Genomic DNA, 15,236 nt, shown 5'->3' on the forward strand with positions numbered 1-15,236 from the left:
TCACTAAATCTATGCTGGCAGATGCTCATTTATTTGCTCAGGCTCTGTTTGGTCAGTGGATTAGACATTCTTCAACTGGCAAAAAGACTGCATGGCTTCTATTTGCTATATAACTTGCTCCTGTTTGAGACTTAAGCTAAGACACATCAGACAGTGTGAGGATGTGGTCTGCTTTGATGAGCCCTTCTTTTCTATTCCTGAGCTTCTTTACTGTAGGATTGGCCCAAAATTCAGGGTCACCCACAGATGTAAATGACAGCTATCCTCCTTTTTGGGATCAGATTAGTGGGGATATAGCAGAATTTCCAGTTCAGAATAACAAAATTATTATTGACATCTGGAAATATATGAATCGACTGAAAATGTATAAGATTCTCTTAAAAAAATCAAGCAAATATTTTGTTCAATTTGGACAAAACAATACAGGCAACGTACTGTGGGCACTCACCTTATTTTATGGGAAACTGTGTAAAACAGGTATGTACATTTTAATTATTTCTAAGGAAGGTTTCTTTTTTTTTCTTAATGGAGAGCAATTTAATGTTTAATGTGTTTAAGTGTTACTGTCACCCAGCACCACTTCTTTACCAATACTGAGAACTTCTTATGACCTAAACTATGACTTCTGCTGTTAAATTTACTTAACATGTCTCTGTTTATATTTTATAGACTTTCTGGTAAATGGAAAATTGCAAATTTAAAAATAAATTTCTGTGAGCTAAGCTGCAAATGCATATTACTTGGAGGAAAAAAACCCCTCTAGATTAGAAATCCTTGGTATTTTAGATATCTTCTGAAAACCTGACAGTCTTCCTAAAGAAATTTAATACTTCAGATATAACAGGGGATTATAATAGAAAATGCAACAAAACCTTCTTTCATGCATAAAACTAAGGGTAAAATTCATACAAAATAAAGTAAATGACACACTTTCCCTTTAAAGTCTGAATTTGCCTCATGTAATGTTAATGGAAAAAGAAACCAAGACACAGCATTCAGTACATGTAAATCTTGAGAGGAAGGAAGGGAAGAGCAACACTAGTAACTAAATGATTTCCTTCTTATACTGAAACAAGTAGGATGGGGGAACCAAGCACAGATGTGATGTTTCAGCTTGGAACCCTGTGTTTTTAGAAAACTGTTCTCTTTTCTTCCTGTGTTTAAGTGAAATTTTCTATGCACTGTAATTCTTTCTATACCTTCAACCAGTCTTCGGATTACTGAAGTTTCCTAACTGAACTGGCTACCCAATTCATGAAATTTTTTCCAAATTTGTCCTCTTTGTTTGTGGCTAGACCCACAAGAAACTCAGACTGAGCATGAAAGGGAGCAATTGTTAGAATATCACAGGTTGGTGCAGAAAAAAGTTAGTTGTTGGAAGTTTCAACTATTTCAAGCAGCTCTTAGTTTGTTTGGGGAAAAAATAAAGTTACTAACAGAGGCTGCCGGGGAAGCAAGTGTTCTGCTAGTTTGCTCAATCAACAAGGATTTTCACAGATTTGTCTCTGAGAGTTTTCCAACAATCAAACTGTATCTAGCCAATGAAATGGTATTAATGGACCACAAAGAAATAACCCTCCTTTCTCATTTTAATTGAAGGGGAACATGTATGTCTTTTGTCCTCTTTCTCATGATTCTATGTTAAAGACTTAAGCTTTCATGTTAAGAGATTATTTTCAATTTACTTTGTTCTGCAGGTAGATTTTCAGATCCTTCCAATACTGCTCTATGTGCTTACCAAGCTGGATCTCCTGGCTGCTTATCAATCAACAGTGCCTGGGGAGGTAGGTGTTATATCTGCCCATGCTTGTATACTGGTCTGTGGACTTGAGGCTTGTATTGGTTTCATATGGTGCAGGATATGTTGAGGTAAATTCTGATATTTTCTTTGTACAGATATACTGTTTCCTCAGGGTTTAATCAAGATGTCAAAAAATAAAGATGATACCTCTTACTATGGCTACTTTTAAATTATAATATATAGCACATTATTACTTTTGTTAGATATTAAAGAACACAACATTTTTCCTCTTGGGAGCTTATTTGGAGATTCTGGCAGGGGAGTACAGCTACTCCTATACTCTTGACCAAAAAACGGTCCTCCAATATTGAGGATGGTTGTCCTCTGTTCTCTTTGACCAAGAGCTCAGCTCTGTGAGGAACACACATGGAGCTGTGAGGGAGGAAGGGGACACCCATCTAGCCAGCCACATTTGCCAAATAAACTCAGATGATCAATGTGGTGGTAGCTGTCTCAGCCAGATTTCCCTCACATCCTTATTTCTGTTTAAGGCATTCAGTGTTTCAGTGTTTCTGCTTCTTCTTCTATGTACTCTTAGCTCCTTTCTCAATCAGCCTCTTTGGATTTCACTCTAAACTGTTCTCCAGAACCTTACAAAGCCCTTAAATTCAAGCCTTACATCAATGTTAAATATTCCTGTAATACAAATAATCAGATAGAAGTTGAAGGAAATTGAGAATTTGCTTCTTTGTATAGAGCTAGTGATAGATTCCAAATGCTCATCCACTTATCTTTAAAGTCTATTTTCACAATCACTATGAGGTTTGCCTTCCTAAACACCTAATATGCTAACAAAAAAACTCCTTGATAATGATGTCACATTTCCAAATGCAAGTTAATTTTTATCTTTTAGGCCTTTCTATTCAACTTTACTATGGGTTTGGTGCATCCCAAAGATTTATTCACAACTAAACCACATTAAAAAAAATGTAAAGAAGTGAATCTAGTAAATGCTCATTTAAAAATAATGGTCATTCTTTGTAGTGAACAAAATTCTTTTAGGTCAAATAAAAATATAGTCTTTTTATTTGTCTATAATATAGACAAATAAAAATAAAGTTTTTATTGAAAATAATTTACTAAATTTTGAAGATTCAGTGTCAACAGGTATTAAAAAATTCAAACAAGTGGAATAAGGTCACTAGTGTGTCAAGCTTCAAATAGAGAGAAAATGGTTTACCGTGGGGAGTGGAGTTTAAGAAGCCTATGATGACATAAGCACAGTTTTACTCAGTATTCTGCAGGCTGAGTTCTGCACAGCCCCAGTCATAGAATAGAGTGAGAATAAGATGCAGAACGGCTGCTATTCCTAAAATGTTTATGTCAAATAATCTGTAGGCTGAGATTTGGCATAGTCCCAGCTGCAGAAGAGAGCTAGAAGGCAAGATACAGCTCAGCTGCTTTGTCCTAATTGTTCCTAAAATGTCACACTCCTCCCCAAGAGCTGTTGCTCCACCTCCTTATTTACCACTGGATATAAAAAACTTGCTGAAGGAGGACATGAGGCTTTTGGATGGGGGAGGGTTTTTGATGGGGGTTTTTGGCTGAAAGGAAATTGCTGGAGGGGGATTGCTGAAGGGGGAGAATGAATTGCTGAAGGGGAATTGCTACAGAGAGGTTGACAGAATTCAAGACTTTAAGAAAGCTAAAGACAGAACATGGGACAGTGCAAGTCTGCACCAAGAACTTTATACACAGGCTTTAGAAAAGCAAAGCTAAAGAAAAGCTAAAGAGAGAACATGGGACAGTGCAAGTCTAAGGAAAGAGACTTTAAAGAATAGCAAAGAAGCAAGGTTTTAAAGAATTTTAAAGGAGTAATTCCTTAAAGAATAAAGATAGAGAAAAGAAGCAGAATAATAGAGGAAAGATGCAATGAGGCTGTTGTGCATCTCCATCTGAGCCCCCAGTACAACTGGCCCCAACTTTCTGTCTGTCTATCTATCCTTTGTCCTTTCTGCATCTCCCACCGCCCCCAGTTAGGCCCAATTAGATTCAGAAATGACCAGAAGCAAGAGAAAGCTCACTCCAGTTTATCCTCTACAGGACTGAGGGCCTTCCTTGAAATTCTTGCCTATGGTTTGTTTATTTTCCTTCATTTCTTGCTGCCAGTGGATATCTTGGCTTCTCCCTGATAGCAGACTGGCAATCAGAATTTTTCTCTGGTTCTTAAGGAGGAACTCAGGAGAATGTGTTTCATTGAAAAAAAGCATCAGATCATGCCTGTGACCACAGAAGCCAGCATGGGGAGTGGGGAGCCACCATGATCTCAGGCCTGGAAGCTGCCAGATTCCTGTTAGAAAAGATGAACCCAGAGGTTCAGAAAGAGATAAACAGTCCAAAAACAGAGAACATGCACAAATAGTTAGAGTGAGTACTTGGCTGAAATGAGTTAGCACCAAGAATCGGAAGAAAAATATTGAATTGGAAATGTGTAGGAACTTGATTGGAAAGGAAATTTAAAAAATGAATGTGTAAAAGAACTGAAAGGATAGCAAATGATGATTCAAAACTTCTTCCTCAATGTACGCAAAGAGTTTCCTTCCACAAATAACATAGATTGCATATTATCTACCTATGTGTCAAACCTGAGGCAAGTGTTTTCCTTAGCCAAACCTTATTATATGCTTCCTATTTTAGGAGTAAATAAATAAATGACATGAATAATATGGAACTGGGTTGAATTAGGATAGTTTATATGTAAGTACCTGTATACAACTGTGCCCTGATGTAGAAAATTTCCCATGATTAACTCTAAATTCTCCTAGTCTTGCATTTCCTAGTACCAACAAAAAATGTTTTGTGTTATAAACTGGCTAAGGAGTGTAAGCAGAGCCATAGTCACTTTGCTAACTCTTCTCTTAATGCACGCTGAATAAGTTCAGACACTTTTCTTCTGTTACATTGTAGGCATTAATTTCTATGTGATTGTTGTGCATTTCCTTGCTGCAATTGAGTCTGGGTTTTTGGGGCATGTGCCACATGAGATAATATTATTATCTCAAGTGGAAAACAGATCCAACTTCTGTTACTCTATTGAAGAGTGCCGGGCATCCTACCCACAAGTTATGGATGCAGCCAAGAGGTTTTATCAGGTAAAAAAAAATCAGTGTTTTTCTTCTGAATGTCATAAATGAAGTCACCAAAGATCTTTCATTGAATTTATGTTTAAAAAATTTACTAAACTTAATGTTTAAATAAGATATAAAACTATAAGTATAGAATGATATATCTTCTCTGGAGTTCTTTTTGTTATCCTAAAATGATACAAAATGAGTAACTACTAGGAAGTATAATTTTATTGATAAAATGTTCTTTTTAGCACAATCAGTATCGAATTATGTTTGTCTTTGTAAGTAAATTAGCATAAATATATGTGTAAAGCAAATATGAAAACTTAAATGCCATCTTCAAATATCAACATTTATTTTGATAATTGATCTGTTTCTAATTTCTACACAATCAGCCAGACTAATATTTCATTGTGGTGTAGTTTAGAAGTTAATGAGCTTAGTGATTAAATTTATTTTAATCTAGTTTCAAGTTCTTCTATTCATATATATCATATTATTTATTCTGCAGTATTTGCAGTCCAGGAATTCACTCTCTATTGTCGGAAATTCTCCTGTGTACAACACAGATAAAGAAACTGCAATCATTTTAATGTGGGAGGCCCATCAAACATCTGTTGATGTTGGAAAATTAAAGTTCAGTGACATGTAAGATAATTGTTTTCTATGACAGTTGCCTATCTGTTTCTTTCTTTCATTGTAAACATAATATGTACTATTTTTGTGTCAAATATTAAGGTTTTCATATATCCAAAATATCTAGACAAACAGCTTTACTATTACTATCTCCAATTCAATTAAGAGTTATTTAGGTCATGAGTGAAGACATACATGAAAGGATGACTGGACGTATATGCTTCTTTCAGGAGAGAGAGTCTCATAATATAGTCTGACTGTACTTTTTATAATAAAATAGCTCTTTATGGCAAATCAATGTTTCATGGATGCAATAGATAATCAATTTCTCTGTCTTTCTCTTTCTGTATTTTCCCCCTCAGTGTTTGTGGTTACAGGACTGATTTATGGTAACAGGTTACATTTTATAGTTATAATAATCCAGACACTCAAGTCCCTTGTGTAAAGTGGCATTGTATATGCATGTAACCCATGCACATTCTCTTTTTATGCTTTAAATAATCTCTTGATTACTTGTAATACTACTACGCTGTTGTGTATTAATACACAGGCTGTGTAAATAGTTGTTATCCTACATTGTTTAGGAAATAATGGTAAGGAAAAATATGTGTATGTGTTCCTCATTGGTGCATTGTCTCTGGATTATTTTTAATTGCCAGTTGGTTGAATCCTGGATGCAGAACCCAAGAATACAGAGGCCTGCTGGGTAAGTGGGTAAGAGAGCTGTGCAAGGATGGTGGTCAGATTCTGAGGAATATTTTAGTTGACAATATCCTGCCTTAACATCAAAAACTAAAAAGGGCTTCAAGTTAGAATTTTGAAATATTAGTTTTTTAAAAATTTATTATTTCCAGCTCATTCCTTTAATTATGGCTTCTTAAGACAGAAAAATTTAATGGTGAGTAATTTTTATTTTTTTCTTTATCATTGAATGTTTTGTGATTTAAGAAAATAATTTCTATATCAAGATTATGGATATTATCCAACTCCTGGTACTTTGTGTGTCTGGGTGTGTGTTTACCTAAACACAACTTTTTTCCATTGTTCCATATGTCTTGCATGGGTTTTCAGAGTTTAATTACAAAGGTTTGCTATTTGGGATTTTAGCTCTTCAAAGCTTGTTCCCTGTTTACCATTTTTAAGATCATCGTGGCTTTCCTTTCCACTTTTGTATTTCCTCACAAATTTGAAAATTGGTTTGTTAATATGTACCAACAGACAAAAACTTATGAGAATTCAGTAAATAAATCTGTAGGTCAATTTCAGGAGAACTTATATGTGTACAGTACTGGGTTTTGCCCTATTTTTTGGGTTGAGCCATATGAAGCAGTTAATATTCATTTTTTAGAAACAAAAATTCATGTTATTGAGTTTTTCCATTTTTTGCTGGTATATATAAATACGTGTGATTTTTGCATAATGTACTTAAGACTGTCATTAAAATCACTTATCAATTTCTCAAAGATTACATCTTTCTTTTCATAGTCTATATAAATAATTTGCTATATAAATAATGAAAATTTTTGTTTTTCAAATCATGATTTTTAATTTTCTTATCATTGCATTGCTGTACAATAAGTGTGGAAATTAAGTTCAGGATTTAGATAAATAACTTTTGTCAGATAGGAGTTGTCATTTTATTCTTAGCTTGTTATTTTTCAACAATGGATAGTGATTACTAAATAAATTTTGCAAATATTTAGAAAAGTCATATTTTCCCATTTTTTGTTAGTGTTAAAATAACATTATTTGACTTTGAAATGGTTAATTAACCTTGGACCACTGAAATAAATAAAAATGACTGTAGTATATTTTATTTTAGAGATATTATCATAGCTGGTATGCTAAAATAATGTATACTTTTATATCTATACTCTTTACTGGGATTGGCTTGCAACTTTCTTTTCCTATATTTACACTCTAATTTTGACAGATAAATATTTGCTGGCTCATTAGATGAACTGAAAAATGCATCTCTGGTAGACTTTGTGTAAAATTGGTTTGATTTTATTTTTTATGTTTCTTTGACTTCATGATGAAGTCACATTTTATACAAGATCCGAATTTGTTTTTCAAAATTCTATTTTTAATTTCATCAATTTTAAATCTTATATTCTCCTCTTTTTTTCTGCTTATTTGTTTTCTTTCTAGTGTGTTTACTTACATCAAAAAATGAAAATTTAGAGTGGGGTCATGGCATAAGTGCTAGAGCACCTATCTAGCAAAGGCAAGGTCCTGAAGTCAAATTTCAGTTCAGCAAAAAAAAAATAAATAAATAAAAAGAGAAAAAAAAAGGAAATTTAGATAATGTCTATGCCTTAAAGACTATAACTCTATCCAGGAATGAGAAGAGGGGGAATGAAGAATGATGAAAGTAGTGAATTCAACTACGAGATAGTGTAAGAACTTATATAAATGTCACAATATACCCCAGTACAAGAATAATATAATAAAATTTTTAAAAAGGTAACAATTTTAAAAAGATATCTCTCTTTTAGGTGTGATTTTAATTTTAGCCCACAAGTTTTAATATAACATATTTTCATTACATTTAATAAAGATCATTTTCTAATTTTCATTGTGAATTTTTCAGTGTGTTACTTTATTTCCAAATATATGAAGTTTTCTTGTGATCATTGTTATGAATCTGTGTGATATGGAGAAAATAATTGAGTATGACTTCAATGGATTGCAATTAATTGAATCTAGGATTTTGTACTAACACACTTCAGAAATATTCCACATGCCCTCAAATAAGTGGTGTCTTATACGCAGCTTATAGCGATGCTTAATTCTTTATCTAGTTAGATAATATTTAGGACTTTTGGGCATTGCTTTAGTATTTACCTTAATTGTTATTTTAATGAGACAGTAAAGTTTAATGTAAGTGCTTTACTATTTCCTGAAAATGTCAGTCAAGGACCTATGCATATTCCATTTACTTCTCCCATAATATGTACAAGTATCATAATGTACAATGAAAAATGTTATTATAAATAATTATTTTAGATAGCATTATTTGTTTAGATGTACCTACATAATTATTTTTCCATTTCTCTTCATTTCACTTTGAATCTTTTTATCACTCTGGTATACTTCTTCCTTCTCCTGAAGTAATCCCTTAAGAAATTGATTTCTAGCCCTGTGCTGAAAATTTCTCTCAGTTTATGATAGTATAAGAAATTATGGTTCTGATTTTACTTTTATGAATTATGTGTGACTACTTTATTAATTTCAATATTATGTATATATACATGTATGTATACATGTATTTAAATTTAATTATATTTTCTGTTAGAACTTTTTAGCTCTGTTCAGTTATTTCTGGCCTCCATTTTTAATGTTTAAAAGAAAAAGTATTGTTTTTATTGATCTTTTTAAGGTAATTCTCTTATTGAATGAGAACCTTTTTCTTTGCCTTTTTTGTAATTTTTTATTTGATATGCTAGCCATATTTGCTCTAATGAATTTGCTTGGAATTTGTATTTGCTCTAGAATTTGTAGTTGGTGTATTTTTCATCAATTTTGGAAATTTGCAGTCACCTTCTTTTCAAATACTAACTCTGCTCTTTTTTTTTTAATAAATGCTTACCTTTAGAAACCTCCTTAAATATGAATTAGACCATTTCTCCATCTGCCATAAATCTCTACGAATTTTTGTACTTTCAGCATTTCGTCTCTGTTCTTTTGTCTTTGAATTTTCTTCTACCTCACCTTTCAATTTAAGATTTGGTCCTTGTGTTTGTTTTGCTTAGCCTGGTACATGTACTATTCTGTTAAACTCATCCATTGGGAGCTTAACTTGTTATTGCATTTTTATGACCGGAACTTCATTTGACTAATTTATACATTTTAGGCTGTTTTCTGAACTTTTAAATTTTTCCCTTTATTGTCAGACTATTTTAGAAAGCTCCAAAATATAGATCTCTTTTGTATCTTGTAATCTGTGAATGCACATGTTTCTATGTTTCCTCTTGCTTTCCAGCTAATTGCATTTTCTTATTTACTTGACTAATTTGGACTGTGTAGGACAATGCAAGTGAAATTTGGAGAGATAATTTGTACTTGTGGGTCACCTTACTCAATGGAGAATTTATTTCTGCATCTGGGAGCCAGACTGGAGGCCTGGCTTATTTGTGTCACCTTAATATAATCAGAATTATAATATTGGAAGATGGACATAAGCATTTATGAAGACTTACTACCTGTTCACTCTTAAACCTAGAATTTTTCATCTTTAGAGGTTCTAAATGAAACATAGAAACGCATATCATTGACTCTCTTATTCAATCTTCTCTTAACATTTGTCACAGCTTTCAAAATTATCTATTGCTTCAATTGAAAACATATCCACATGTACCACATAGCTTCTCTCTTTCTGAATTTTTATCTCACAATTTCTTAAAACATGTTTCCTCTCTGAAACTATCATAGTTTTAATATTATACTTTATTAAGTTTTTATAGTTACTCTGATTTAAGTTCTATCCAAGAAAGTGCTTCTGTAGTGAATTCTTAATCTATTTCTCATTCCTATGAATTAAAAAAGAATTTTAAGCACATGTATTTAATAAACTTTTAAAAGCTTGGTATACCAACAGTAGAGTTCTTGCCTAGCATGAGCAGGGGCCAAAGTTAGATGCCCAGCACCACAAAAAAAAGATTTTATTATTCTGAGTTCTAAGAAGTTATTGTTAGATAACCCTCTACCCTTTATATTGAGTTTCTTGTGTGGAAAACATTGATGCTTGGATAAATGAGTAGTACAGAAATTAGATATAGAAGAAATTCAGTGAAAAATCAATAGGAATAAATTTCATGGAAGTAAGGGAGGGATTGTTGTAAGTTATAATTTTTTTAAAAATGTAATTCAAAATTTAGCATTCTGTGTGGCTTTTTAAGAGATTTTTTTCCACCCAGTTACCATAAAGAAGATACTGTGGGATTAACCTATTATACTGAAATAGTAGAGTCTAATGAAAAAATTGTTCAATAAATACATAGTAATTACATGGGAAAACACTAATTTACATTTAAATTGTAAATACAATTTACAATTTAAATGTAATATAGTATTTTGTTAATTATTCTTTTTTAGATCACAATATGTTTCTGTGACTGAAAGAGACTTCAATGAGGACTTCCTAACTGCCATAGAATTTTGTGAGGCAGCAGTATATCGCTCATTCTTTGAAAGTTCAGCAGAATTTCTAGTAGGTTACCCACATAGGCTACTCATGGACCAAGATGACAAAATTTTCACAAGTGACTTCAATACACGAGAAAAAGCACTTTTGACTTCAGTACGACTCATTTCCAACATAAATAAAGCCACAAGTAAGATTATAAATTAAAATATGAATGTAACTCAAATTAATCACAATATATAAGATCTGAATGTAGTTTATAACTTGATAAGAATTGTTGGATAAATACCATGTTTTGGATAAATTGGATATAATTTTGATAATTAAAGGTAACTGGTAAGATATCATAAATTAATTATAACAATAGGTATATAAATGATCTCAATATATTTTCATTAGGACAAAAATATAAGTATACACAAAATTTACTTTTCTGAAAAAGCATATGGAGAAACAAGTGGGGAGCTAAATCATTTCTCAGGTTAATGACAAAGTATATGCTTTGATTGCCTGTTTTTTTTTTTTTCATCCCTCCTTAGTTTCCACAGCTCTTTTTGTTCTCAGCCTCCTGCCCTTTTAACTCTTTCTGGATGAAACATCAAAGCACGTTGTTTGAATTAGACTCAATATGATCATTAATTATTATCTACAGTCCAGACCTCATTGTTGAACATTAACACTGGAACATTTTTTCATTAACTAGGCCACAAATATTTTACATTTTTATATACTACTGTCATGTTCCCCCATCTGTTGTTTCTCCTAAATTATAATCATTTTGCCTTGTTCTTAGACTTCATTCCGTTCCTTCCTTTCCAAGGGCAAATATTAACCATTTATAAGATTTCCCTAGAGCAAATATTTGTCATTTCTTACCCAGATTTATCACTATCCCCCTAAGTGGTCCGAACTAGATTCTTGAAGAAATCATTCTCAATACATCATTAGCTATTGCACGAGTACCAATTTTAAGAAAAATATCTTCACATGTTTCTTGTTAAATTGATCTTATCACTCCTATAGTATTTCATGTTTTTGGCTTAAGATTCAAACCCATCAGTCTGTAAAAATCAGTCTGTTCATTACTGATAAGGAAATCTCCCTTGCCTCCTGTAATACAACACCCTTACGGTCAGACTACTGTACATCTCTAACACATCGTGTTACCTGGAATCCACCTCCCCTCTTTCAATGATTTCCTTCTCTTTTGAATACCCTAAAGGACCACTACCCTGATCATTCTGCAGGCTACCCTAATTCAGTGTCAGTCTTACTTTTTTTTTTTTTTTAAGAATTGCATTCTTACTATTCATTGAATTAAAGTTGACTCTTTACCATTCCCTTTTCATACTGTGCAACCAGATAAGATTTTCTCATTAGCTTCTCCCTCTGCACTGAAAAGCATATGTTTATTTTTACAATTATTACTCCAGTATTTAGGCTAAACACTAACTGGCTAAGCTAAGTCAAGTGTCCAATTACTGATCCATAATTATAATAGAGGAGGAAGGGAATAAATGCGGTTGGCATTTCCATTTAGATCATGAGTCTCATGGAGAGGAAGAAGAATGATTTCCCTATAGAAGATGATGTTACATAACTAGTGTAGCTGTGGAAGTCACTGTAAATTGCACAGACCCCTTATATTTGTACTGACTGAAGAGGTGGTAAGAGATCTTAAACAGGGAAGTGATATAATATTGTTGATTTAAAAAAAAACTACAAAAACTAGAGATTCTGGAGGGAGAATTATAACTCCAAATCTGAAAGTCTTGCTAGGGCTCACAAGGACATTAATATGATAATAGAGGTGACTGTCCATATGACAAGACAAAGTTGAGTTGGACATGAATATGTCAAACCAGTAAGACTTAGCAATTGCATATGAAAGGGACCAGAGAAGATCACTCAGTAATTTTTTGTTTGTTGGGGAAGTACAAGTTTGTGTTCATCCACTAAGATGCCAGTATAGTAAGTAATAGAAATGGTTAAGGTAGAAGAAGAAAGACCTGGTACAGAGAAAAGCAGTTATGTAATATTTATCAAGCACCAATTTTATCATGGAAATTAAATATCTTAGCATATTTCTTTTAATGCCCATAATAACTATGATCTGGATGTCACTAATACTATCTTTGAGTGAAAAAATCCATTGAAATTTATCAACTGCCCAAATTCATAACCTTATACTAAATATGATAGAGATTTAAGCTAAATGCTGTCTAATTTTAATCCCTAGGGACTTTTTTATTGTCTTGTTTCCTTGTTTAATGATATTAAACTATCAATGATATTACACATTTACTAAATCTCACTCTTAGAGAGAAATTGATAAATTCATTAGTTTTGGTTCATCTTTTCATAGACTGACTCTAAGACTAAGGGCATTTAAGTTGGTAGATAGCACTCAGTTTTTGTGTTAGTGAAATATAAAACAAGTCTCTTTCCTCTCAGGAAAATATTTAATCCCAACAAGCAAACATCCTAAATAGTGGTTGGAATGGTGTTTTTGTGTGTCTTCTTTTTTAATTTAAAATAAAATGCTTATAAATTATCCTTTATTTATTATATACATGTCATGGTTAAAGTCTTGTTTGATAATTTTGAAACAGGTGTGATTCTCACTTAAGATAAAGCATTCTCTACTATTCTGCTAGACTGCCCATTTACAGTGCATTTCCTTATGTACTATGCCAAATTTTATTATCAGGTAGAGCTAACTATATATTATAAATTCAATAATTAAATATTTTAATTTATTTTATTTTAAAATTTTGAGATTTCTGATTTGCTTTCATATTTTTATTAACCAACTGAAAACGTGATTGTTTCTATTTTTTCAGATGGCTTGTTGTTAACATTTTGGAAGAAAATCATGAGTATTTCAGAAGTAAATCAAGCTCTGGGACGGTTCTTTATTAAAAGGCTGCTCTTAATACCCATTGGTTAGTAGCCTATTTTTTGTCACTATATGTTGGCCAATTTAATTCCACAATAAATAGCAATTAAATGTTATAATCGTCACTTTTTGAAAGTTTTTTTCGTTCCTTCTATTTTGGGTTGCTACATTTCTGAATTTATTAACTAATAATGACCCTGCCCTATTAACTACACACTTGGTGGAAGGCTAATGCTTAAGTTACTCGTGAACGTGCAAATATCTATGCTTAAGGCACTTATACTACTTAAAATTTTTCTTTTTTTGTCACTTTAATTCTCTCTTTTTGTTAATTTATTCACATGTGCATACATTGTTGGGTTAAATTTTTTATTTTTCTTAATGCCCAGTTCTAGGCTGCCTAGTAAACAAAGCAAATTAATCTTGGAAAGATATAGTTTTGTATGCTGGAGTAGAGATTTTAAATATTCTATATTCTAGGACTGAGCTCAAAATACCTTGTAAAAAGAACATACTTGTCAAACCACATAATAAAGGAGGCTTAGTATCTGAGCATTAAAGGAATCACTTTACCCCTCCAGTAGGAGACTTCTGAGCTATTTCATTGCCAAGAACCCAACCCCATAACTTTTATTTTTAAATTTTTTTCTTTATCTTCCTTCCTTCTTTTTTTTTTTGCCACTATAGCACTGACAGGTGAAAAAAGTAACAAAATGAGTTTAAAATTATCTAAGACCATTTTCAGATCATTGCCGATGGTATTAATCAAAATAATTACATTAGGAAAAGTATCTTTGGATGGCTTCAGGTCCTAATCACACCTTTCCCTACAAGATGTTTTCCTTCTGTTTGACCTCAAGTCCTTTATGAAATGATCTGTTTTTAGATTTTCAGTGTTCTGTAGGAGAAGGCCTTCATAAGCAAGATCCAATGTTTAAGAGTCAAACAACATGTTGATCAATGCCTACATAAAACTAGGCATTTTTACATGAATAAACTAGTAAATGAAGTCACTAGAAAAAAATCTAAAAATGAAAAGTATACAAAAATATGTCAAAAGTCTTGCTTATATATACATAAAATGTTAACAATTAATAAGCAAAATACATATAGTTCATTAGAGAATTGGTATAAGATAAGAAAAAGCAATTTTTAGGAAAAAAGTTGTGGCTCTTTATATTTAAAAATAGATATTATTAGCTGACTATGTAGCTCAGTTGTAGAGTACTTGACTAGCATATGTGAGATCCTGGGTTCAATTCCAGGACTGCAAAACAAATAAAAATAGTAGGGGATGGAAAATGAGATATGATCAAAATATTTGAGATGAGAATATAAACAAATCTGTGATAACCCAAACTTTCCATCGATGTTGGAGAAAAATAATATTGGGAGATATTTTACAAAAGTTTATAACTTCACATGTTTTATAATTCCATAATATCATAGTGTATTATTACACTATGGGAAAATAAATTCCATAAAGTTGTTTACTGATGAATGTTTATTTGGAACATTCACCAAGCTATCACTGAGTTGTTCCTAATAAATATATCATAAATTAATACAAGATGTATGCTATCTATAAAAAAGAATGTGCATGCTATTATCTACTAATATATCAAAATCAGGTTTAAGACATCTTTACAAATTTGTGTGTAATATTTTTCCATTTATGTTTTCATG

At 32.1% G+C, this 15,236-nt stretch overlaps 1 protein-coding gene across 1 annotated transcript; it reads left to right on the forward strand.

The window, feature by feature from the left end:
- Positions 1 to 165: 165 nt before the first annotated feature.
- LOC141420706 (protein LEG1 homolog) lies at positions 166 to 13,666 on the forward strand. The gene is made up of 5 exons (XM_074065173.1): positions 166 to 477; positions 1,698 to 1,784; positions 5,381 to 5,517; positions 10,603 to 10,841; positions 13,495 to 13,666. The coding sequence occupies exons 1-5, from the start codon at positions 457 to 459 to the stop codon at positions 13,599 to 13,601; spliced, it is 591 nt and encodes a 196-aa protein (XP_073921274.1). The 5' UTR covers positions 166 to 456; the 3' UTR covers positions 13,602 to 13,666.
- The last annotated feature ends 1,570 nt before the right edge of the window (positions 13,667 to 15,236 follow it).

The sequence above is a fragment of the Castor canadensis genome, chromosome 1 (assembly GCF_047511655.1).
Source record: "Castor canadensis chromosome 1, mCasCan1.hap1v2, whole genome shotgun sequence".
NCBI lineage: Eukaryota > Metazoa > Chordata > Mammalia > Rodentia > Castoridae > Castor > Castor canadensis.